Source organism: Ruditapes philippinarum, unplaced genomic scaffold (assembly GCF_026571515.1).
Source record: "Ruditapes philippinarum isolate M1 unplaced genomic scaffold, ASM2657151v2 ctg274_1_1_1_1, whole genome shotgun sequence".
NCBI classification, from domain to species: Eukaryota; Metazoa; Mollusca; class Bivalvia; order Venerida; family Veneridae; genus Ruditapes; species Ruditapes philippinarum.
Genome location: NW_026862201.1, coordinates 330,775 through 358,262, shown reverse-complemented (window position 1 = coordinate 358,262; position 27,488 = coordinate 330,775). Strand labels below are relative to the sequence as shown.

The window sequence follows — 27,488 nt, the reverse complement described above, 5'->3', positions numbered from 1 at the left end:
TTATGCAAAATTTCAGATCATTTGGTCACTCCCTTGTTTTCCAAAATAAATTATTCTAATTGCTGCAAAAATGACCAACATTGCAACGGTTTTCACTCAAATCAGGCAAAGATTCAGCGCATAATACAAATTACAATTGTCAATTTATTTCTAGGTATATTTAATAGAAATTAGGCAAAGCCTTATGAACAGGGAAAAGTCGTGTAAAAAAAAACCTTGTCATTCTTTCCTTTTAAAGGTGTATCAGTGTCTATTTCTAGGAATTGAAAAATAGGGGTGATTTTTTCCCCACTCTATTTCAAAAAAGGGGCCCCATTTTCAAAATCAAAGGGTGCCAATGAAAAACTGCCCAATGTTAAATCGTCTGCATTAAAGTTTACACACTGAGGCCGTTCAAAACCGATGAAATAATTAAAAACGGATTAATATTTATTTAAGGCAGGCAGAAGTTTTCCCCCCTTAATTTTTAAACCCGAAAACAAATTTTAATTACCAGAACTGGCCCGCGATTGATTATAAAAGGATTGGCAATACAAATAATCGAACTAATCTTCAAAGTCTAGGATCGTAGCCAACCTAGGAATTGCCTCATTTTTCCTTGATTATTTACTACCAGTAAAAATGGCGCCCAACTGTCAGACCTAGCGACACGGACGTAGTTCCGGTCCGATACGGAACATTCCGTTAATTTCCGTCAACTCACGTAACCAGTAACCATACGGTACGTAAATTATTAATAATTAGCTTACAGGTTACCTCTTCCCTTCGGGTTTTCCCGGTGTAAATGTAAACAAAACAACCAAAAAATATAATGCCGGGATGGAATTTTACGGTTTTTTTTAACTTTTTTTATAGATGCGCGATTTTTCACGCACATGAATTTGGAATTGTGCGCGATCTGTTAAATACTAGCGGAATCGCGCAAATCCCGCGCGTCCTAGAATAGACACTTGTCCTAAATTTATATTACATACACCGCTTCCGTTTCACTAAGGAACACTCGACCGATTATTACTAAACCAAAAAGTGAGATTTTTGTTCCGTTATCGGAATACCCCGCCACCTTTATTCATTGACAATACATTGTAAATGGCGCGCCCGACTAGAACTGACACTGAAAATTTCATGATAAGGGTATTAGAATTATATATTTTTTTAATTGTTTTTCAATTTTTGATTTTCTTTAAATATTCACGTGTAGTCCTATTAGGCCGGGCAAGCCGCAAAAGCCCCCCGGACCCGCTTTGCGGGCCCGGTCTTTGACTTCCCCCCGTATTAATTTTATCTTTCGCACATAATTCTTGTAAGTGCTCAAGTTGATCTTTGTAAGAAATTCAAATTTAGTTTTTCGATCAGATTTTGGTCCTTAGTGAAGTTCCTTAACAAAAGTTAATTAAATGTTGTTTCTACATGTATCTGGGGACTTAAACTATTGTATGCAGTAAATTTTTGCTTTGCAAATTATGATTTGGAAAAGCCAGTTTGTTATTTTCTTTTTCAAAGTGAACCCACCCGTTTGTCTCAAATAATAACCTTTCCATACACGCCATACCAACTTGGACACCAGGACTGTCATGGCGCTATGACTGACTCTTACGTTTTCATCTTGTTATCCCCAAAATTGATAACAGTTTCAAAAATGGAAGCATGATAAGCTAATGTAGGAAATTCAGCATGTTAAGGGTTCAAAACTATTCAAATGAAGTACATGCTAACATTGATAATTTCCATTATGAGATGTATCTATAACTTGTCTATTTCAGATGGATTATTTTGTTTGTCAGAGGATGAATTAGGAAAATTATGTGATGCTGACAAACCAGAAGCAAAGGTATAGTGTCAGTTTTAAATTTTCAAAGATTTTTGGTTAAATGTAGGCAAATAATTTCAGTGTTTTTTTTTCCTTAACATCATTTTGACCTACTGGTATTTATTTGATACCAATTACACTACATAGTCACTGTTTAGGCATAACTTTAAAGTTTAAGTGTGCATATAAAGTGATTTATTATGCAATAAATGTTAGATAATAAATAGAAATATATTACATGTACACAGAGGTATTGTTACATGACGGCATGTAGAGGGAAATTATTAACTAAAGCATTGGATTTAACAGATTTGGAAATATGATAGTTATTGTAAGATTTCAGATGATTTGATGTGAATATAATAGTGTTATTGTAAGTGTATCTTGATATGTACGGAGCCCCTAAGGTGACATTTTCCACACTTTTTTTCCCTGGAATTTAATTCGTTTTTAACGAAATAATAATTCCGTAATACAAATAGTAATTCGTTTTTACGAAATATTAATTCGTAAATCGAAATATTAATTCGTTTTTACAAATATTAATTAGTTTTGACGAAATATTAATACGTAATTACGAATATTATTTCGTTTTTACGAAAATATTAATTCGTTTTTACTGAAATATAATTCGTTTTTACGAAATATTAATTCGTAGTTACGAAATATTAATTTCGTAATTATCGAAATATTGAATTCGTAATTACGAAATATTATTTCGTAATTACGAAATATTAATTCGTTATTACGAAATATTAATTCGTTTTTACAGAAATATTATTTCGTAATTACGAAATATATTTCGTAATTACGAAATATTATTCGTAAAAACGAAATGTTATTTGCGTAATTACGAAATAAAATAATTCGTAAATACGAAAATAATATTTCGTAAAACGAATTAAATTTTTCTAGCGTTTCAAAGAGTTTTGGTAATCATTTATAAAAAGGCCTCAAAACTAAAGTTCCTGACTTAATATAAGGCATGTACATGCCAATATAAAATAGTGATTTTGTTCTCCCCAAGTTTTTAACGTTACATTATTTGTACATAAATTAAAATAGTTCACATGTCAATAGCGTTGAGCCACAGCCGTGATAGACACGCGCTAGAAAAATTAACTTAAAATTTGGGTCCTGTTGGCTTCAAACCAAACACACGGACATTCTAATACTAAATTGTTGAGGAAATATTCATTTTAAATGATTAGATTAGTGAAATCTGACCAACCCCCCTGGTCCCATTAGTTTTACTTATGTATATGATAAAAGAACGGAATAAATAGCATTTTCTGTTTTAAGATACATGTCGTAAAAATTGCCTCAAACATTTAAAACATTGCTGATAGAACATATATTTGACAAGGGGGAAAAAACATTTTGGATAGAGAATGACTCTCACTCAAAAACCTGTTCACTTAAATATAATAATTGAGAACAGCGGCTTATAATTGCAAAAGTTGATCAAGGCATGTAAATGACCCATTTGTGAGATTAATAGGTTCAGTTATCAAGCTCAAAATGACCTTAAATAAGATTTCGTAAAAAAACGAATTAATATTTCGTAATTACGAAATAATCATTTCGTTTTTACGAATTAATATTTCGTAATTATGAAATAATATTTCGTAAAAACGAATTAATATTTCGTAAAAACGAATTGATATTTCGTAATTACGAATTAATATTTCGTAAAAACGAATTAAACGCCGGGGTAAAAGTGTCGAGAATGTCACCTTAGGGGCTCCGTAGATATGAGACTTGTATTTAACTCAATTTTGCCATGTCAGGATCCTAAGAGAAATGCTGAGTGTAATCTGTGCAAGTTAAATCCCTGATGGCTAAATTCAAGTAATTGGTCAAGATATATGTACCTATATAAAGACTTATACAACATACCTCCATACAACAACATCATTCCAGGTCACACTTGTACATTATACAGATTTTCTATATACAATAAACTTACAACAATATTCATGGGAATAGGATGGTCAGATTTATATTTTATATTGTTATATCCGAATATGGTTATATCCAAAAGGCAATCATTGTGAAAACAAGAGTCAAGGCCTTGGCAACAGTATTGTTATAAGTGGTATATCGTTTTAAGTGATATCCTTACAAGGGCAGTTTACTGTATCATGTCTTATTTGAACATGTGTTATAATATCATAGAAAATACACCAAAATATGTAGAGGTATAACTTGAATATTTATGCAGCAGGCATTGTATACATGTATGGTAATGTTATTTACAGGTCAGGGTGATTCCTATCCAACTACAGAGGTTGTTTGCAAGATTATTACTGAAAAATTGTCAAAGTGTCTCAACCAAAGATCTTACACATAGTTTTGGATGGATAAATGATGAGGTATATAGAAGAAAGTAAAGACTAATAAGTTAAATATATGTACATGTGATGTTTGAATAAAATTAACATCAAATTTATTGATTAAATTTAATCAGTTTGTCAATTGGTGTTTATAGTATTACCATTTAAATAAATTAACCCTTGCCATTGGATGGTACCATTACAGAATACCCATAAAAAATAAGATAATTATGCAAACATGTTTTCAACAGAAGACAACCTGAGTGCTTTCATCACAAATATTGTCCAATTGCAAGTGATTTGCATTTTTTTTATTTCAGCAATTTTATCAGAGTGATGTACAAGAATTGAACCGTATATTGTTTAGTGCAATTGAAAGTTCATTGGTTGGAACAAGTGGTCATAATCTTATAAAACAACTATACCATGGAAAATGTGTTAACCAGGTACTTACTTCATCAACATAACTGTTTATCAGTTTTCAGTAAAGTTAAAGTAAACCAGAGCTGTACAAAGTTAAAAGTTATTGTACATAATAAAGAGATGTTTTTTTTTATCAAACAAATAAACCTATGAAAAACAAAGCATTATTTTCAATGCAATTTAACTTTTCAATCATTTTACATAAAGGATTTTAGTTTGGTGTACATTAGAGGTATTGAAGCTATGAAAGTTTATATTTCAGATCCGGTTTTGTAAGCTGAATGTGGCAAACCGTTAGTGAACGTGAGGTAAGAAATATAGGTGGTAATCATTTTGATATCATTGACACAATTTCCCCATTAACATTAATTTGGTTATATACAGAATTTATTTAAGAATTATATATAAGGTTTTAACTACACACTTTCCAAATCGTTCTTGAACAAACCAGTTCTGAGCAATGAGTGTCAGTTTCTTGGCTCAAGAACATCACAAGGTGTGCATTCTCTAAAACCAAAACATTTGAAGGAAAAAAGTGGTCGTTTGTTGAAAAAGATTTATCTTCATTTAGCACTTAATTAGCAGTCGCTGGGTTTCTATGGAAAATCATATGGATTCCTTTAAAAGGAATATGCTGTTCTGCATAATACCACCAAACATTTATGATTCAACCTTGAATTTTACTAAAAATTGGTCCTCACTGCTAAAGTTGAAAAGGGGAGAAAACTTTAAAAGAATAGGACATTTTTTATGAAAAATTTATATGTTGTTACAGGAAAATTCTTAGAATGGTTAACCAGGTAGCCGTAAGCTGGCATAACAGTCTAGAAAGAAAGGTGCCTAACGTGGTGGCTTAAATAATGTAGTTTATTCATTGAAATTAGACCGGGGCGGGGCAAAGGGACGGGGCAGAAAAAAATCAGTATAAATGTGGAGGTTGCAAGAAGTTTGTTGATGCAGAAAAGGTAAAAGTATAAATCCCTGTGTACAACAGGTTAAGTTGAGTGAAGGGAGGAATAGTTTCAGTAGAGGTTGAAGAAAATAAAACACAGTGTACAATGGGTGGTGTGAAGTTAAAGTAACATCTGACATTGAAAGGTGAAATAAAATAAATGAAGATGCCTGCAAGAAGGTAAAAAAATCTAATAAAGTATGACCCCTTGAAGCAGTAATCTCATCAAAATTACATGAAAATTGCAGACTCAGTTTGATTGAGTCTGTACATGAGGAATAATGAAAAGGTGCAACATCTGTCATGCCCCCTAGCAACTGCTTGAGCGGTACTCAATTTTCAACACTTAAAATGTTGAAATCAGTTACCCAAAGAAAAAAAAACAAAATTTTTGAAGTGACAATAGGAATGGAAAATAAAGAAAATATATTTGAAAATAAATAAAAAGTTTATAAATTTCTAATTTTAAATTTTCTGCCAATTTAAAATTGTAACTTAAAATTTTTTTTAAATTTTCCCAATTTCATGGAAAAAATTTTTATTATAAATATGTAAAAAATTTGATTCCTGCCAGATAGAAACTTTAACTTTTTTATTTTCCTACAAAAATTTGAAACCAAGGTTTTCCCAAATTTACAGGGCCCCAAGTTGGGAAAATTGCCTTCAATTCTCACAATTCCCTTTACATTCACCCTTTGTTTTCCCAAAGAAAGTTAGAGGGGATTTTAAAAACGGGGAAAGTTCTCTTTTCCCCAACAACCATCGACTTTGAAACCCAAATACTTAAAAAATGTAAGAAAATTATTAAATTTTCGCAAAATTTTATGGGCCAAATTGATTTTTTCACCAAAGTTTTTAAAAAGGGAAATAACTTATTTAAATTTACTAATTTTGTATTAGTTAAATTGGTTTAAATTGTTGGAAGCTTTTAAGCTTTTTTTGAAACACTAAAAATTTTTTGGAAAAAAAACCAAGTACTAAGCAATGAGTTGTTTCTTGCTTTGGAAATAACTAAAAGGGCTTCCCCCTAACAGCCAAGTGGTCACCCAACCCTTAAAAAAAATAGAAATGAAAATTTTTTTGTAACTAAAAATTTTGGGCAGGCAAAAAATCTAGGGGGTAAACCCAATTTTTTTCCCAAGGGGCAATTCTGTTTTACAATTCTAAATTTGCATAAAATTTATTTTGAAAATTTTAACAAACGGGTTTAAATTCAAAATGGTAATGTTTGTTTTTTCTGTTTTCTGAACATTATCTTGATGATGAGCATCAAGTTTATGAGACATGAAATTAATCTTTCATACAGCAGACGGCAAGAATCAAAGTTTATGAGTCATTAAATGTATATTCCATACAGCAGACGGCAAGAATCAAAGTTTATGAGTCATTAAATGTATATTCCATACAGCAGACGGCAAGAATCAAAGTTTATGAGTCATTAAATGTGTATTCCATACAGCAGACGGCAAGAATCAAAGTTTATGAGTCATTAAATGTAAATTTCAGACAGCAGAAGGCGAGGACCTAGTTTATGAACTGTTCTCTGTAGTTATCCATATAGGAGGGGCTCATGGTGGTCATTATCATGCCTATATTAGAGACATTGACGGCCTCGGATATTGGGTGACACCTGTAAGTTATCCTTGTATTCTTAATTTGATTTGTAACCTTTAACCTGCTGAGAACTGAAAGCAATAAGCCTTTGCCACCAGTATGAAGTCAGCCTTATATGTGCAGTCTGACATGGCTTTATATAGTTGGTAGCTCAGTTATTGTATTATGATAATGAAATCCCTTAAACTTTGAATGGACTGTTCCAAAATCAAAGCAGGGCAAGTCCATTACACATTTTTCAGCAAGTGAAGGGTTAAGACAATGTTCTATAATATTCATGTGTATCTATTTTTTGGTGATTCTATATAGTTTCTTTGCATGCTTCTAGATAAGTGGAATGTATCAATATATTGACTATTAAACACCACAGCCTTTGATCTTGATTCTTGAAAATAACTTGTGTGATGATCTATTGCTAGGAAGAGTAACTCACAGTTCACACTTAGTTATTTGATGGTCTGTGAACATTATTTAAAATTTTGGATATTTCATTGTTCGATTGTTCATTTCCTTGGAAAAAAAATGCTTTAAAGAGGATCTACCTGATATGTTTATAAAGATTTGACAGTAAAACACTAAACTTTAATTGCAATTATAACAAATATTACATGAAAAGCACATACATATGTACTATAAGATTCTATATAGTATTTTGCTGTCTTAACAGCGGTCTCTGAATCATTTATGTTAAAATACATGCAATATTCGTGTCTGCATATTTGATTTTTGCCATTTATACATATTTTCTTCCTATACGTCAATGTACACCTGCTTCCTCCAGTTTTATTTCGGAAGAATGTGCTGAAATATTCAATTAGTAGCTGAATTAGGATTTAACTTGTTTGATTGGCTATTTCAGGAAGATGAAGAGATTGTGGTCCCAACAGATCCTTTGACAGGAAAGGTTGATTTTATAGAATGTGAGTCTCCCATTGAGCTTGTACAAGTTATACTGAGTAGACAAAAGAACAAAGGGATGTCTTTAGATAAACTTCATCAGGAGATACTGAAACAGACTGGTTTGTCATGGAACAAAAGATTTAAAGGAAAATATGGCCCAATTACAAAAGTAAGAATCACTGAATATAAAAAAACTGCATATAAAAAAGCTGTTTTTTCCATTTTGTCAATATTATTTATGTTAAAGCTAGACAATTGAAAATAATGTACAAAGGAACAAAATGGAACTGCATTATCTCTCTACCTTAAGAGCACCTCTGCATGGATCCTCATGATATTAGATTTTACAATATTTTTTTGTTGATAAATTTCTATTTTGTTTTCATTTACAGTTATGTAAATATCATATTATTTTCTTTTTTCAGTTCTTAAGCAAATATGATGACAAGTTTATTTTTGATTCTACACAAAATTATGTATCTCTGAAAATATATGGACCCAGCAGTGACACACAAAATAATCATAACGAAAAAAGTCCTCCTAAACCTTCCTCTACCATCTCTAACAGTGACTGTCAATGTTCATGTGGCCATGATAAAAACAGAAGTAATCCAATTGATGTAAACAAGGATCCAGCCCGAATAAAGTCATGTGACCAGTCATGTGATAAATGTGCTAGGAGTTGTGGGATTGATAAATATGCTCAGGGTGATTCAAGGAATATGAACAAAGGAAACAGGTGAATGTTAATTTTGATTGAATTGTTTCTGAGAATGCTTGACCAAAAGTTTTTGTCACTAATAAAGAATCAAGCTAGTCAGCATATCTGTGAAGTCTTACCAAGTTTTCATTGTTGGTTGACCAACTTCAATATATTCAACATCATATTCCTAAATTGGTAATTGACACTCCCAAAAAATATGCTGGATGAGTTAATTTAAGATATGTACCGGTAGTAGGAATGGTTTAACATTGTAAGCTGTTTAAGCCTTATTGATTGATAAATATGCCTAAAGTGTCCCTCTTCATAAGAATATTTTCGACTCAAGTAGACACCTGGGCAGAACTACAAAACTGGAAATTTTCATCAGGCAAGAAAATTTAATGTTTTATAGTGGAATCAAAAGGCAGGGGATTTAAAGATTACAACCTATATATACTGTAGCTTACAAATAACAAAAAAGTGATGAAAATATTATATAAAATATTTGTATGTGACTTTATTTAGCTTGTCCCTCTGCATTTGTGCATTTGGATTCTAAAAGTGATACATTTTGTACATGCTAAACATAAGCAAGCTTGTTTACAAAAAACTAGAGTGAGGACCATACAGCTTCATTTACATGGAGTCATTTAATAATATTAACAGTGTTACATTACATGTAGAGACTACCTGTAATTTGATTTGGTAAATTCATTTCCATCGCTAGTCTTTTAATCAAGTTATCATTTATGAATATTTGTAATTTTTTGCCACATGTCTATGACTATTTTATGACTATTTTATATTATATCATAAGATTTTTACAATTATTTTTCTATGATATTACAGAGTTACAGAGAAACCACATCCTGGTAAAGCTTGGTTTGACTTTAATGATTCTCGTGTACATCCTATATATGAGAAAACAATAGAGAAACAATTCACAGGCAAGGAGAGTGCCTATATGTTGTTCTACAGGAAGAAATCTCTTCGTACGGCCTAATACAGGTATTTTAAAAAAAAGCAGTTTCTTTTAATATTAGAATCTAAAATAACATGAGAGGTGGGAAAATGTATGACTGCTCTTGTTTGCAAGCAGCTTGTCGATCTTGCATACCAAAATTTGAAGGCCAGTTTCTGTGGTAAAAATGTTCCCATGACCTTGAACTTTGACCTACTGATTTATATGATCCAATTATGAATTGGAAAGCATGCTGTGATTGGGTCGTTTGTCTAATTTATTTCTGAGAAGGTCATTATCTGTGGATTATGTAACTTGGTAGGGACATTGTCCTAGGACCTGATGAAATTTTGTAAATTGAGGTCATTATGTCAGGTCACTGGTCGACCTAGTGTATAATCCTTGTCTGATCAATGACTTGAGAAGTAATAACCTTAATAACTATTTGTTTATTTTTAGCATATGGGAACAAGACTTACTGCATGCCCGAATTCTTGAAGACAGAAATAACTAAAGAAAACTCGCTCCTTGATGAAGAAAGGTATAGTAATTGCTATTTAATGTGAACAAGTTTTTTTGTTTGTAATTCGACTGATACCATCTATAGTTAGGTCTATTGTTAGACCACCAGATGTTACAATTTTTAATGATTTCAAGAGTGGGCACTATTTTCATTTGATCAGACCATTGAAATGTACTGGTAAATTTATATATAAGATATCAGTTAATTTTACATTTAAACAACATTATACTAGCTGTAGCTGTATGCTTAAAGTTTGCAATACATTTTCCTTGATATGTTGTGAAGCATGATGATTTCTTTCTTCTAAGAATTGAAAACACAATAAAAAAAGAGTAAAACATTCATATTTATTATATAGAAAACAGTATGATATAGAGATGAACAGACTGACCCTGCAGATACATTTCTCCAAATGTTACCAATATAGAGAGGGTGCCCTCAAACCATTAAACAACATGCTAGCATGGCAGGAACTGGTTATAGATCAGAGACAAACAACAGCACAGTTATATGAGGCAGTGATGGAGGTAAACTTGCTTGCTGTTACCCGATTTCTGGTCACTGTTTCATAGTTATCTTCCTGTAGGGGTCGAAAATGTTAAAGTGACATTACGCACATTTTTTCATTGTTAAGTTGTATTTAAAATATATTTAAAAAGATTGACTTTTATGAGGGGTGCTAATAAAGATCTTTGAAGAAATCTAAATTATGAGTGATAAGCAACCAAAGAAGAGGTATATTGATTTCTGGATGGTGTATCAAAGTGTAGATTGGTTATTCAGTTTTATAGCACTTAAATATTAAAATCCCATAACTTGATAATGGACATTCTAATTTCAATGCACATAAAGTCCATTACTCAAAAGAAAACAGGGATGTGGGCTAAACAAAGCATTGGAACAATCTTATATTATTCTGACATCTTTATGGTTTATTGTTTCAGCTGGGTATGGAATATTTACCCTGTGATCAGTTTCAAATATCAAAGTTCAGAGAGCTACCTGCAGGGGGTCATATATATGACAATATTACAGGTATGATAAATAATTTATTATACCCGTACAGCATTTTTGTAACTTCTATTTGTAAAGTCTATTTTCATTGGACGATTGCTATGTGTATATTATTTATATACACCTCTGCTGCTTAATTATGGATTAATTTTGGATTAAGTCCGGGAAAGCTACTTTGTACTATTATGAATTTGTTATAAAAGGCCTTTAAACTGTAGTGGAGATTGACATTCTTTCCAGAGGTTAAAGCAGCTTTGTCAGAATGCAATGTATATATACTATGATCGATTTTGATATTTAAAAATATTGATAATTACTACAATGTTTTTTTTTTGTAAATGTAAAATAAAAATGTTTTGACTTCACACAAAGAAGATATGTTTTAAACTCTACACACTAAAAGGTCCAAACTATGAATATTATAGTGTCATTAACAAAACTGGAAGTTTTTTTTTTAAGAAAGGACCAATTTACTTGATCCATAATAGGGAATGCAGCTTCCCATACATAGTTTGTACATTCTTTTATTCAAATTAGACATATTCAGTGAGAATTTCATATATTTCATTAAATTTCCGCTTCAAAAATATTTTACTCAAAGACGTGCATAGTATATCTTTAAAAAATGTAAATATGTTAAAGCATCCATATTTCTTTATATATTACAGAGACTGAAGATATGTTAATCAAGCATTGTGATATACAGGATGGTGATAAACTGTTTGTATGGGACGGAGAAACAGTAAGTTGCTTTAAAACAAAAATTTAATAATAATGTGTAACATTTGTCATACATTTACTGTAATTAGGTAGAAGTTAGTTTACCAGGCAACATTACCCCCCCCCCCCCCCAAAAAAAAAAAAAAAAAAAGAAAATTGGTTTTTGCATTTACTTTATACGAGATGTGTTTTTATTTTCATGAAAATTAATTTTTTTATCACCCAAGAAAATGAGATAATGTGTTTCAGAACAATGTTTATCTGTATTGGTTGTTAAGTCAGAACTTAATTTTTTTCATTTTTCTTCTGTATTTTATTTTAGGTCAATGACATGTTGGTACCCACTGGTTTAGAACAGGAACCAGTTTATATTACTGTGATATATGGAGACAATCTACAGTTTAGTCGAGGCTTCTCCAGGTCTCTTAAAATAACCGATATCAAATCTTTAATCTGTGATACTATTAGAATGGAAACTAAAAACCTTCGACTCAAGAGAATATTTGGTGATGGTATGTATAATAGGAGTGTTGATGAGTTTTTTTCATCCAGTTTTCCTTCCCATGATATACTAAAACTTTCCAGCACAAATTCTGTAGTTTGAAATAAATTTCAAAGATATAAAGAAACAAAGTTTAACCTTTGTTTAGATAAAACTTTCCAGCAATAGTCTAATAGACATATCCAGCTTTTCATTTTAATCTTTCAGGGAGTCCATTATCAAAGTTAATACATTAAAAAAAAGCCATGCATTATTTAGCACTTTATTATTATATAAATGTAGGGAAACAAAACATTTTATTTTGTTATTTGATCAATCAAAGATTATATAGCTCTCTAGTACTGTTTATTTGATGTTGTATAGTTGATAAAAAAGAGAGTAATTTTCAAGGGAGTTAAAATCGTTTCTGCCTGCTTTTACAAGCAATAGCAAGTTTGTACAATATATGTTTATTTAATTTTGCACTAAATTTCAATATTACATTGTATTATAGACACAGAAGTAAAGATGGTTCCCATAAGTCATAAGGAAGAAAGTCAAACCATAGCTGAGATAAAGATGAAAGATGGAGACCGACTTCTTGCTGAGGATATGTCTGAAAAAGGGTACCAATAATAACCAATATTTTTAATTTCAGTTTTTTTTTATTTACATTACAGCTCTTTTACACTAAAAATAAAAAAAAGAATTTTGTAGTCACCATAGTAAAGATACAATAGTTACCATAATAATCATAGATACCAAAGATACTGTGAGTTTGAGCCTTGAAAGCTGCTTCACTGTACATTAGGGGTGGCACAGTTAGAAAAAATGCTTACTATTTAAACAGCGACGTAATAATCGTGTTTAACGTGTAACCGACCTTTCTAATAAAATCCTTAGATTTTCAACATTAGATTTGTTTCTTTATGACAAGATAAGCCATTTTGTTCATATTTTGTTGTACTCAAAATGATTACAATACATATCTGAATATGAAGTAACTATTTTCTGCTAGGGTTGTCATGTATTTGATCAGATAGAAAAAAATACATTGTCGAGATCAAATAAAATATCAACAATTTTCATATCTTGTCATAAAAAACTAATGTAATATTTAGAATCAATTTTAAACTTTTCTGCCCCTTAGTCAAATACTTACCTCAGTTACCGATTATTGAATTTTCTAACTGGTTTTTTAGCTGAAAACAGACCATACTGTTTAAATTGATACACATGACACCCCTACTGTACATTAATTTTTTCTTGATCAGTCATATGATGGCGACCAACAACCTTTGGTCAATGGCATTGATGGCTGTATCGCATTTGAGAATCATTCTAAACATTTATGTTGGGTTGTGGTAGAGGATTAGATTCCTAATCTGGAAATCATAGGTTCGAATCCCACCAACAATGAATTTTTAGCTCACCTGTCACAAAGTGACAGGGTAAGCTTTTGTGATCGCTTTTCGTCCGTCGTCCGTCCGTCGTCCGTAAACTTTTACTTTAAATGACATCTCCTCATAAACCACTAGGCCAATTTCATCCAAACTTCACAGGAATGTTCCTTTGGTGGTCACCAAAGAATTTAATTCCATGCAGAACTCTGGTTGCCATGGCAACCGAAAGAAAAAAATTTAAATATCTTCTTTTAAAAAACCCTAAGAGCTAGAGCTTAGATATTTGGCATGAAACATCTTCTAGTGAGTGTCTACCAAGTTTGTTCAAATAAAAGCCCTGGGGTCAAAATTGGCCCCACCCCAGGGGGTCATTGATTTTCCCTATATGCATATAGTAAAAACTTAAAAAATCTTCTTTTAAAGAACCCAAAGAGCTAGAGCTAAGATATTTAGCATGAAACATGTTCTAATGAGTGTCTACCAAGTTTGTTCAAATAAAAGCCCTGGGGTCAAAATTGGCCCCGCCCCAGGAGGTCATTGATTTTCCCTATATGCATATAGTAAAAACTTAAAAAATCTTCTTTTAAAGAACTCAAAGAGCTAGAGCTAAGATATTTAGCATCAAACATGTTCAAATAGGTGTCTACCAAGTTTGTTCAAATAAAAGCCCTGGGGTCAAAATTGGCCCCGCCTCGGGGGTCATTGATTTTCCTTATATGTGTATAAAGCAAAAACTTAAAAAATCTTCTTTGAAAAAACCCAAATAGCTAGAGTTTAGATATTAAGCATGAAACATCTTCTAGTGAGTGTCTACAAAGTTTGTTCAAATAAAAGCCCTGGGGTCAAAATTGGCCCCGCCCCGTGGGTCATTGATTTTCCTTATACATCATGTATGTGTATAGCAAAAACTTAAAATCTTCTTTGAAAAAACCCAAATAGCTAGAGTTTAGATATTAAGCATGAAACATGTTCTAGTAAGTGTCTACAAAGTTTGTTCAAATAAAAGCCCTGGGGTCAAAACTGGCCCCGCCCCAGGGGTGTCATTGTTTTTAACTATATGTGTATAGTAAAAACTTAAAAAAATCTTCTTTTAAAAAGCCCAATGAGCTAGAGCTTAGATGTTTAGCATGAAACATCTTCTTATGGGTGTCTACCAAGTTTGTTCAAATAAAAGCCCTGGGGTCAAAATTGGCTCGGTCCCAGGGGGTCATTGATTTTCCCTATATGCATATAGTAAAAACTTAAAAAATCTTCTTTTAAAGAACTCAAAGAGCTAGAGCTAAGATATTTAGCATCAAACATGTTCTAATAGGTGTCTACCAAGTTTGTTCAAATAAAAGCCCTGGGGTCCAAATTGGCCCCGCCCCGGGGAACATTGATTTTCCTTATATGTGTATAGCAAAAACTTAAAATCTTCTTTGAAAAAAACCAAATAGCTAGAGTTTAGATATTAAGCATGAAACATCTTCTAGTAAGTGTCTACAAAGTTTGTTCAAATAAAAGCCCTGGGGTCAAAAACTGGCCCCGCCCCAGGGGTGTCATTGTTTTTAACTATATGTGTATTAGTAAAAACTTAAAAAAAATTCTTCTTGTAAAAAGCCAATGAGCTAGAGCTTAGATGTTTAGCATGAAACATCTTCTTATGGGTGTTGGGGGGGGGGGGGCTTTATACAGGTGAGCGACCTCAGGGCCATCATGGCCCTCTTGTTTTGTGATTTCAACAATCCACAAAGGTGCAATTAATTATTATGACACCCAAGAAGCAGGCATTTAGTGACACTTAAAGTTGTTTTCTTGGTCCCCTAAAAGTTGTTTGGTGTTAATTGGAAAATTTGGAGCTAATGAGGAAAACAAAGGAAAGAGTGAATGATTCTAAGATGGTTACAAATATTGTCTATAGATGGATAATTAACTGTTTTGAAGCTTGTATAATATTTACTAGTATATACACTGGTATGTATATAAATTTATATGACAGATATTATAATTTCAGGTCCGGTTTATCGGAGGAAAGTGTATCTACTGCTATATACAGTTGTAAGTTTGTAGTACAGGTAGAAAATAGATGTGTAGAGCTTGGCAAAGGTGTGTTTGATTACTCAACTATAAGAGTTGAAGTTGACAGAACAATTGTGAGTATTTTATGATAAATAAGTTGAATGCTTTTTTAGCTCACCAGAGCCGAAGGCTCAGGGTGAGCTATTAATATCAAAGGGGGATGCTCCGGCGTCCGTCGTCATGTGTCAACAATCGTCTTCTTCTCTGAAACTACTGGACAGATTTACTTCAAATTTGGTCTGTAGCATCCTTGTGACAGTCACACTTGAATTTGCTCATGTCATTCCAATTGGCCCCTTTTAGGGGTCAGCAGAGCTAGAAATAGAAAAACCTTTTAACATCTTCTTCTACAGAACTAATGGATGGATGATCACCAAACTTTGTCTGTGGCATTCTTTGGTAGTATTTTATCAAGTTTGCAAATTTTATTTTGATTGGCCCCTTTTAGGGGTCTCTAGGACTAAAAATAGAAAAACGTTTAAACATCTTCTCCTACAGAACTAATTGATGGATGATCACCAAACTTTGTCTGTAGCATTTTTGGGTAGTGTTTTATCAAGTTTGCTCATATTAATTTGATTGTCCCTTTTTAGGGGCCGCTGAAGCTGAAAATAGAAATACTGTTAAATGTCTATTTCTTGAGAACTAATGATGGATGATCACCAAACTTTGTCTGTAGCATTCTTAGGTAGTCTTTTATCAAGTTTGCTTATATTATTTTGATTGGCCCCTTTTAGGGGCCACAAAAGCTGAAAATAGAAATACCTTTAAATGTCTATTGCTACAGAACTAATCGATGGAAGATCACCAAACTTTGTCTGTAGCATTCTTGGATAGTCTTTTATCAAGTGTGCTCATATTCATTTGATTAGCCCCTTTTAGGGGTCTCTATAGCTAAAAATAGAAATATCGTTGAATGTCTATTTCTAGAGAACTAATTGATGGATGATCACCAATCTTTGTCTGTAGCATTCTTGGGTAGTCTTTTATCAAGTTTGCTCATATGAATTTGATTGGGCCCTTTTAGGGGCCGCTTAAACTAAAAAAAGAAATACCTTTAAATGTCTATTTCTACAGAACTAATGAATGGATGATCACCAACTTTTGTCTGAAGCATTGTTGGGTAGTCTTCTATCAAGTTTGCTCATATGAATTTGATTGGCCCCTTTTAGGGGCCACTAAAAATTAAAAATAAATATACATTTTAACGTCTATTGCTACAGAACTAATTGATGGATGATCACCATACTTTGTCTGTAGCATTATTGGGTAGTCTTTATTAAGTTTGCTCATATTAATTTGATTGGGCCCTTTTAGGGGCCGCTAAAATTAAAAATAGAAATACGTTTAAACATCTTTTCCTACAGAACTAATTAATAGATGATCACCAAACTTTGTCTGTAGCATTTTTGGGTAACCTTTTATCAAGTTTGCTCATATTAATTTGATTGACCCCTTTTAGGGGCCGCTAAAGCTAAAAATAGAAAAACCTTTAAACATCTTCTACTTCTGAACCAATGGATGGATGATCACCAGACTTTGTCTGTAGCATTCTTGGGTAGTGTTTTATCAAGTTTGCTCATATGAATTTGATTAGCCCCTTTTAGGGGCCACTAAAGCTAAAAATAGAATAATAGATAAAACCTTCAAACATCATTTCCTACTGAAATATTTGATAATGATCACCAAACTTTGTAGCATTCTTGAGTAGTCTTTTATCAAGTTTGCTCATATTAATTTGATTAGCCCCTTTTAAGCTAAAGCTTAAATACCCCAGGTCATGGTAATTTCTTCAAATTATTGTTTAAACATATTCTATGCTCAAATTTAATATTAGAATATATTGACATTCCAACACTGAAAAGCAGTTGTTTCTGGTGAGCGACTCATCATGGCCCTCTTGTATTTTTACCTAGCCTAGTTTTTAAGATTGTCTGGAAAAGAATGAACTGATTTGTTAACATTTTGTAAAATGAGACTTCATGCTTATTTGTATGGCAGAATTTACACAGGAAAAGTAAAACCCTGCTGTATATAATGAAGAAGGTCTGTCATAAACCAGTGGTGACAGTGGCATACTATCACCATGAATCACTGGCCTCTCATTAGTGAGGATTCAAATCTCATGAGGAATTTTGGGATCCTTTTATGTGAGGAGGCTTTTAAGCAAGCTCACTGATTGTAGGTGGTTCTACTCTAGTTTGAGATCTTCCTTCAACAGCAATGTTGGAAAGTCACCATATGACCTATAATGTGTTGGTGTGACATAAAACCCAACCACCTTCAACAGTAAAGCTAAAAAAAAAAATAATGAAACAATTTATCTCTGAAGTAAGTGGAGGATTTTCAAGTTTTTTTCTATAAAAACAGGATTATTTTCATTGAGTTGAAGGAAAATATATATTTCATTAGTGGAGGTAGCCACAAGTGAAATATGGTAATTTTCATTATACAAGATGAAAATACTCATATAAATACTGTATTTATAGAGAAAAAAACTTGACTTTTCTGTTTATTATATATATTTTTCTCTTTTTGACCTCCCCTTAAGTTTTATGTAGTGGCAGAACTTAGAAAAAAGTAGTCTGGCAAGACACAAGTGAAAATATGGAAAATATGTTCCACTGCAGTGAAAAAATAAATTTTACAGTGAAAATACAGAATATGAAAATATGCATTTTATTTCATCAATATTTCCCAACATTTCATCTATAAGTATATAATAAATATGATTATCCCTGTTACAGACTGTATCTGAGCTAAAGGTTATTGTTATGACAAAGTTGCATCTGGAATCTGTGCTTGATGGTGGACGAATAAGAATTAACCATGAGTCACTAGGGTTGAGGCAGCCTTGTAAGTAAACTTTTTACATCTGTCAATAACAAATCAGACTTTGTATGTTGGAGTCTATGTATATATGATACTATAAGTATCCTGTTGTAAAGGAGGTAAATTATGTTATAGTATGGTTGTCGGCAATAAGATTTTTTAGAAACACACTCTTCATAAGAGTTTGACCAGTCTTGATATGATACAAATTTGGACTGAAAAAAAAAAGAAAAGTTATCCCAGAATAAATGTTAAACTTATACTTATTCACTTGCCTGTTTTAACTTTATGAAACTAGTAATATGTTATTGACATGTTTACATTGCTGTGATTTTGAATAATTCCCTGCAGCTTAACAGATTGCTTGTTTCCCCTTTCTGTGCGAAATTTCTATAATGGACTTGCCTTGCATTGAATTTAGAACAGTCCATTGTTAATGTGAGGGTGTATGAGAGATAATTTCTAAATAAAGCTGAAGCTGCAAACCATGACAACATATGCAAATTATCATTTTGTTTTCAGCAGGTCAAGGGGTCAAAATGTACCAGGATATGATTAATACTTGAGGTTATCTTGAGACACTTGATGTTGAACTTTTAATTATGAACTTACTTTCATTATTGTTAGTTAAAGTAAATGAAATTATAATTTCAGTACATGAAGAACAGTCTATATTTGAGGCAGGTATAACACAAGGGAGTCATCTGGTGCTTGAACCTGGTCCAGCCCCAGAATCCAATGAGGTTTGTACTTTAACTTGTATATTACATGTATTAAATTAAAACAATATTAATTTCTCTAAGCCAGATTGCGAACATATCTTGTAGCTTTAGGTATAACACTCAAGTCCACTTACTGAAACTTACTGGTATAAATAAGTGTCATATAAGGAAACATTGTCCCTATTAGGGCTCAAACCCAAGAGTCAAACATCTTAATCACTATTTCACTGTTACCCTGTCCTAGTTTTATGCCTTTGAAAAGTGGTAATGCAAATAAATGTGTACTTGCCTGTCTGTTTCCATGTAGAATATTTTAATTTTTGGTCTAAACATTTTCATACTATAATAAAGTATATTATAAATGTAATAATATAAAAAGTAAATAATAGCAGTGGATGAGAATTTATTTTGATGAAGTGAAATATGACATTGATGTCTCAATGACCTTAAGTTTTTCAATGCCAAATTTTTCCCAATTGGTATGTTTGATACAGGGGCATTGCTTTTTAGCTCGACTATTCGATAAGAATAAGTAGAGCTATTGCAGTCACCCGAGCGTCGGCGTCGGCGTAACCACTTATGTTAAAGTTTTTGTAATAGTTCAAATATTTTCAAAGTCCATAGACATATGTCTTTGAAACTTTGCACACTTGTTCACCATCATGACCCCAACCTGTAGACAGGAGGAGGTAACTCTATCAAGCATTTTGACAGAATTATGCCCCTTTTTCGACTTAGAATTTACGTTAAAGTTTTTGTAATAGTTCAAATATTTTCAAAGTCCATTGACATATGGCTTTGAAACTTTGCACACTTGTTCACCATCATGACCCCAACCTGTAGACAGGAGGAGGGAACTGTATCAAGCATTTTGACAGAATAATGCCCCTTTTTCGACTTAGAATTTACGTTAAAGTTTTTGTAATAGTTCAAATATTTTCAAAGTCCATTGACATATGGCTTTGAAACTTTGCACACTTGTTCACCATCATGACCCCAACCTGTAAACAGGAGGAGGTAACTGTATCAAGCATTTTGACAGAATTATGCCCCTTTTTCGACTTAGAATTTACGTTAAAGTTTTTGTAATAGTTCAAATATTTTCAAAATCTGACATATGGCTTTGAAACTTTGCACACTTGTTCAACATCATGACCCCAACCTGTAAACAGGAGGAGGTAACTGTATCAAGCATTTTGACAGAATTATGTCCCTTTTTCGACTTAGAATTTACGTTAAAGTTTTTGTAATAGTTCAAATATTTTCAAAGTCCATTGACATATGGCTTTGAAACTTTGCACACTTGCTCAACATCATGACCCCAACCTGTAAACAGGAGGAGGTAACTGTATCAAGCATTTTTTTTACTATCAAGCACTAAGAATAGTCGAGCGTTGCTGTCCCACCGACAGCTCTTGTTTAATAAGTTTTGATGTGTTTTAAATCATTCAGACTATGTTATTCACTGGGAAAATCCATAAGTTCTCTCTGTGCATTATTATAGGCACATGTACAGACACATGTTTTGAACCACAAACTTTTCAGATGTTTTACTTATAGTACAGGTGTGCAATATATGTGGTGACTAATTAAAACCTTTATGCGTTTCTGATATGTCATTATATCTAATATGTCAATGGTTTTTTTTTGTTTTTTTTTTCAGATGACATTATCATTTACATGTGAATTAAGTATGTCTGGACCAGATTATAGTGAAGTAATGGTTAAAAAGAACATCACAGTTGCTTCATGTTTACAGTGTATATTAGAGAGAGCTAAAATAACAGGTAAAATCTTGTGTGTATATTACACATCTAATAAAACTGTATATATTAACTAAGTATGAAGATCAAAGCAAAGTGTCAAACAGCCAAATGCAGACTTAACAGAACTACAGACCTCAACTTTATCTAAATGGCATAGGTGAGACATTATAGTTGCCTACTACTATAGGGTTTAGGCACCCTTTTTTGCGTTAATAAGTCAGAGGGCTTCTGAAGATATTAATGCACAAAAAAGGTGCATTAGTGATATTCTTGCATAAAAGTGTATGTTTAAATCTGTATTTCCGCGTTTCTTTATATGTATTTCATGTAAGGAAACTGATGCTTGTGCCATGCTTTCCACATGCTAGTGCAATGTCATTTGACATTTATGTTTAAATCATAAAACTACTGGGGCTGTCATTGCTTTACATTATATATACATTGCACCTGTGTCACACATGTTAAAAGAAATGCAACAACAGCACGACAAGTCACAAGAATCTATCTTTAATGCATGTTTTCTTTTCCATAAATGCATACCTGTGGGCGCAATATTTTTGCAAGGATATAAAATATCAGTGAGTAAACATAACATTATCTTGTAAAGAGATTTGGAACTTTATCATAATTTGTATATATTTATAGAGGGAGATTGGCATTTAAGGAAGACAAATTGGTGTGGGGAAGCAGCAGAACTTCTAGATGACCCTGATTCCTTACTGGAAGAAAGTCTGGTCAATGATGGGGATGTGCTGTTGTTAGAACGTGGTCGTCTTCCGCCTAAGGTGATATAAAGTTAAAATATTTTTGTAAAAATATATATGCTGTTATGATAATTAATAATTCAAAAATAATTGATGTTAGTCAAGTGAAATGTGAAGTTTTTACTTGTAATTATGTATCTAATTGTTACTATTTAGTTATACAGGGATGTTTCTAATAATTTTGGACAGCAATTAAATTATGCAATATACCTGTGATCAGTATTATTAAAAAATGTCATGTTTTGCCCTTGAAATAGTATTATAGAATAAATATGTTGAACAGATAATTAATATGCCTGTTTTCTTTAACTCCCAAACTAAGTAGATGTTCTTGTAGTAAAGTTTTCATTTTATTTCAGGGTTTTATTAGGGTACCAGTATGGCTATATTCTACCCCTGAAAGTGTTAAAGGTGGGAACCAGCAACAAGACAGTTTTCTGTCTAAGGTTTCATGCTACTTTGGTAATTGATGTTTAATTTTACACTTTGCACTTCATAATTGATGCTTTGTGTTTGTATGTTACATTAAATTTAGAGTGCTAGCTGCCATAGTAACAGACCCATGTCATCAGTGTACAGCCAAATGAGACCGCCCTAATGCACTTACTTTAATTCTGTTTGTTTAACAATTTGAGTATTTTAGTATTGAAATAGATAGTAAAATTCAGCAAGGTGTTGAATTTAAATAGATTTAAAGATTAAGTTCATATTCAGATATATAAACAGATGTAAACTTTCTTGGAAAACAAATGCCTGTAGCAAATTACAAAGGAGTATGATGTAGCTGTCAGAAAAAATGACCAGGAAAATAAGTCAGATTCATTCTTAGTTAGGATATTACTTAAATGATAATGTCAAGCAATGGGTGTTTTGTTTGGTACAAAATGTATTTTAGTATTGAACTCCTTTATGATTTGAATGAACTGGTATAAATTTAAAGGGTAAATCTTATGCTCCAATTCAGCAGGTTCAGAATTTCTTACCATTCCAGGATATGGGTCAAACACAGAGGAGTCAACACGAACCGGTGAAGTAATTTCAGACGCTCAGCCTGTTAATATAGGAGAAGTTGAAATTTCCCGTGACTCAGATTTGTCTGACCTGAAAGAACAAGTTATGACACTTGCGAGTGATCTACCTATACCCACAATAGATTTTATGAGACTAAGACTTGTGGAGCAGAAACGACTGTCAACTGTACTTAGAGATAATAACTTGACATTAAGGTATGCACTTGACATTAAGATAAACTCACTACAGTGTTCTAGCAGTACCTAGACGCTTGCAGAAATCCTGATCACAAAGTAGAAAATTATATTTTTTCCCGGCTAAATTTTACATTTTTCATTCATAATTTTATATAAATTAGTGTTTGAAAAAATAAAATGAATTTGACATTTTAAAGTGCATTTTGGTGGGTGAAAAGGCGAGATTTTAGCGTTTAATCATTCATGCACCTTGTCCGGTATAACAGTGTTTAGTGTGGTATTCCAACACTTTTTAGTCTCACTCCACATTTATTGTGCTTTCAGAGCAATTTATTTATTGTATTTTGATATTTTAGTTTATATTATATATATTTTTAATGATAAAGTGCACAATGCAGTGCTCTTGTTAATCATCTTTATTTTGATATTACAGGAGATTAAAGTTGACATCTAACAGTGTGCTAGCATTACAAATACTGCCTGAGGAGGAACAATTAAGGTATCTGTCTTTAAAACTTGGGTTTAAAGTGGCCTCCAGCTATTAATTTCTGTTGGAAAAACAATTCTGTGTTGTTTCCTAACTAAGTATTTCAGTAATTTTATTTTGGAATAGTGTATATTATATCACTGTTAAGCCTCTTCAAAACAGCGTCATTTGAGCTATTTATAACATGTCAGTGACATTCATTTATAAAAAAATGAGATTGGGAAATGAATCTTTTGTTCAACTAATTTATTAGAGAGAGGTTTGTTAGGTTAGAGGTATCACATAGTTTCTTTATTATGCATTATCGTTGGCAAATATTTTTTTTCACCCCAATTCTTTTGATTTGACAATTTCATAATTATGAAACAATTTATGTAAAAATAACATACATTTGTATTTAATCTTTAGAAAATCTGAAGGCCATTTTAAATCAAGAACTAAACCTTTATTTAACGCAGTACCTCATTAAAGACTCCTAGTTATACTATTCAATTTGCCTCTTTTAAAACAAAATCACAAAAAGCTGAACAATAAAAGGTCTCTTTTAAAACAAAATCACAAAAAGGGAGTGGTGGCCTAATAGATAGCTTGTCACGGTAAATAAAAGTCTGACTCACAACACTCTCACTGGCCAGCGTTTGTTGGTTCAGGCCATCCAGAACCATAACTGTAATTTCACATGTATGATTAGTTTCAGAAAGCAGACTCGAGAGTGATTAATACAAGTTGCAAATAAAATTCCTTGATCAGACTGTATGATTAGAGTAGGTGGTAATAATAAAAAATGTACAAGTTTCTTTTCCAATCTTAAAATGTTGTTTAATTGAAAATATATTAAATTCCATGATAGATATATATAAAAATCCTCCTTTTTCCAGAAATGACCAAATAGTTTTGAACATCTGCCAAAGGATTCCAGACACCAAGGGTTACACACCTTCAATAGAATTGGTTTGGGATACAAGTAGCGGCCCTACCATACATAGTTTGAAACAGGCTATAGCTAAAGTTCTGTTTTTAGAAACAGAAAATATGTGTATAGCCAAACATTTCCCTCAGATATTTGAATGGATGATTATTGAAAAGAATGATAAGGTAAGAAAATAGTGATGTTTAGGAAAATTTAAAATTCAAACTGCGACATTAAAGATTATAAGCATTTTACACCGGCTGCCGGTACAGACCGGAATATCTAGCTCTAGGGTAACTGTTTACAGCGGTAATGAGGCTCTGCTGAGATTCTGATTAACAGTTACCATAGGGCTAGATATTCTGGTCTGTTAAGGCAGCCAGTATTCGATTCTTTTTCTTGCATATTACATAGAAATTTTATTTCGGAAAGAAATTTGGAAAACTTATATTTTCATTTAGCACCTTTTTCTTATATTAATTTCTGAAAGTGTTCAATTTTTTCATATAAATGTATTAAAAGGAGAAAATGGCAGAGAACAGCAGTTTGAATCTGTGAATTTAATGAAAGTACAGACAAAAAATTGTGATTAACTTTTATGGTTTTTAGGGAAAAAAATCATTTTATTTCTGGTTCAGAATACAGCTATGTTTTTTGTTGACTAACAGAGTTACTGTAATATTCTAAAAATATACATGATCATAAAAATTGTACAACAATGAATATACACATCTACATATTCTATACATTTATCTTTGTTAGCATAAAAACCTAATTATGGTTGTGTAGAATTAAAGGCAAAAAAGGAAGAGTTTAAAGCTCAGATTTTTACGTCATATCAAAATCTGAGTGATTTCTCAGCTATACATGTATATATGATGGGCTCAGATTTTTACCTTGTATCCAAATGCAAGTGTTTTCTCAGCTATATAATGATATATGATGTACAAAAGGGAGGAAACTTCTCTTAGCAGATTTGTGTATGATTATATTGAACATAAAAACAGCATTGTTGCCCAAACTCTCCATTTGTTGACAGTGACACTGATTAATAATTGATGTTATTTCAATTTTCAATGCTTTACTTATGAAGGAAAAACAGTGTTATCCTGTATGCATAAATAAGAAAATTCTAAAATATTTTCCCAATTGTTGCATATATTTTTATAGCAGGGAAACAATAAGGGAAAGAAAAAAGGACAAGTGAAGAACAACATAAAACAAGCACCTTTCCATATACATGATGGTGATACAATAGGGGTGAAGGTGAGCAGGGTTATATTCATTCTTCTGTCTAAAGAATTTATTTACTCTAATTAAAACCTTGATATAAGAAAATTTTTGAGGCATTAACAGCAGCTAAGCTCTCTTCAAATACTTTTAATTCTACCTACAAACAATTTGGATTAATTCATTTAGCAGGCAAAGTGATACCACCTGGTATTTTGACCCATGAAAATAAATAACCAAACAGATTTGCTTTCTGATTGAGTATTACATGTATTTTTATAATCTTACACCATGTGAGCTTCTGCTCGTGAGTACACAACTAGGATTTTAATTTAAACGTTCTAAAAAGTTTAGCTGGAATAAGGCATTGATTGATATATATCCGAAGACTTGCTTAGATTATTTTTGTCCTAATTCTTTTTGCTTATTATTTTTTTATTGATATATTTTGGTAAAGAACATTTGTGATTTATGAAAATGTTGTTGATTATGAAATTTGTTTTCATCATTTACAGGATACAAGGTGTGACCCAAACAATCTAGATAAGTTTATGACAGACGAAGATGAGATAGGTAAACTGAGGCTACATGAAGAGATGGAGGAAAAAAGGAAAATGTGAGATTTTATACTGATATCTTTTTGTTTTACAATAACTGTAAGCTACAAATTTGCCATAGCTACAAATTTGCCATTTGACCATTACAATATAAATATGTTTAACCTCAACCTAACAAATCCTTTCTCTCTCAAATAAGAAAAAAAAAAATTCTTTAAAAGGTGAAAAATAGAAATATGAAAATGTGGAGTAGCTTGGTCTGCTGAGCTTTTAAAATGCTAATACTGAAGTCCCAAGGTTTATGCAAAGCGTTAACTGCACCTTATTTTTATACATTGACATTTATAACTTGACTATTTGAAGAATAGAGAGAGCTATTGTACTCACCCTGGCATCAGAGTCACACTTTGGTTTAGTTTTTTGCGTGCAAGTTGGTATCTCAAAATTACTGATGAGAATGAGTTGAAACTTCCCACACTTATTTGAGAGTACTGATAAGGGCCATAACTCTAACATGGATTTTGACAGAATTATTGCCCTTTTTGAACTTAGAAACTTCTTCATAATCTAGGCTCTTGTTTTACTATCAAACATGCTGCTCTCCTGTTTGTTGTTGATATTTGGGTTCTAGAATGTTGTTGTATTTTAAACTGCAGAGTTTATCCATTTATTACAATAAGAATTTGATTAACTACAGTTACACAAACAAGGGAGGTTGTGATATCTCTTATCTGGAATTAATTTGAAAAGGTTTGTTTTTCATCATAGGAGAAGAGTTTACCTAAAATGTTTTTTTTTATTTTTAGGAGAGAAGAGCGAAAGAAGTACGAGAGTGAATTTGGAACAAGTAAAAAACAACGTAGACCAGAATTAGGAATAATAATAAAAGTTGGGGATTTTAGTTGATGTAAAATGGTGTGTAACTATAAAAATTCTAGCTTGTGATATTGACCTATTTAATATTCCATCTGTATACAGCCAGGACATATGCCATCTGTGCACAGCCAGGTCAACAGATGCCATCTGTCTACTGCCAGGACATATGTCATCTGTATACTGCCAGGACAGATGTCATCTGTCTACAGCCAAGACATATGCCATCTATATAAAGCCA

At 32.1% G+C, this 27,488-nt stretch overlaps 1 protein-coding gene across 1 annotated transcript; it reads left to right on the top strand.

The window, feature by feature from the left end:
• Window positions 1-1,717: 1,717 nt before the first annotated feature.
• On the top strand, window positions 1,718-27,488 carry LOC132718258 (ubiquitin carboxyl-terminal hydrolase 40-like). The gene is given in 27 exon segments (XM_060701906.1): window positions 1,718-1,831; window positions 4,072-4,185; window positions 4,467-4,592; window positions 4,832-4,862; window positions 7,008-7,153; window positions 7,995-8,204; window positions 8,461-8,774; window positions 9,588-9,729; window positions 9,731-9,746; window positions 10,159-10,240; window positions 10,581-10,749; window positions 11,167-11,257; window positions 11,905-11,978; window positions 12,279-12,468; window positions 12,952-13,063; window positions 15,834-15,972; window positions 18,646-18,754; window positions 19,385-19,473; window positions 21,116-21,239; window positions 21,864-22,003; window positions 22,342-22,444; window positions 22,974-23,208; window positions 23,624-23,689; window positions 24,556-24,772; window positions 25,758-25,853; window positions 26,333-26,433; window positions 27,181-27,488. Coding segments are annotated over 27 exon segments (3,435 nt in total). The 5' UTR covers window positions 1,718-1,732; the 3' UTR covers window positions 27,281-27,488.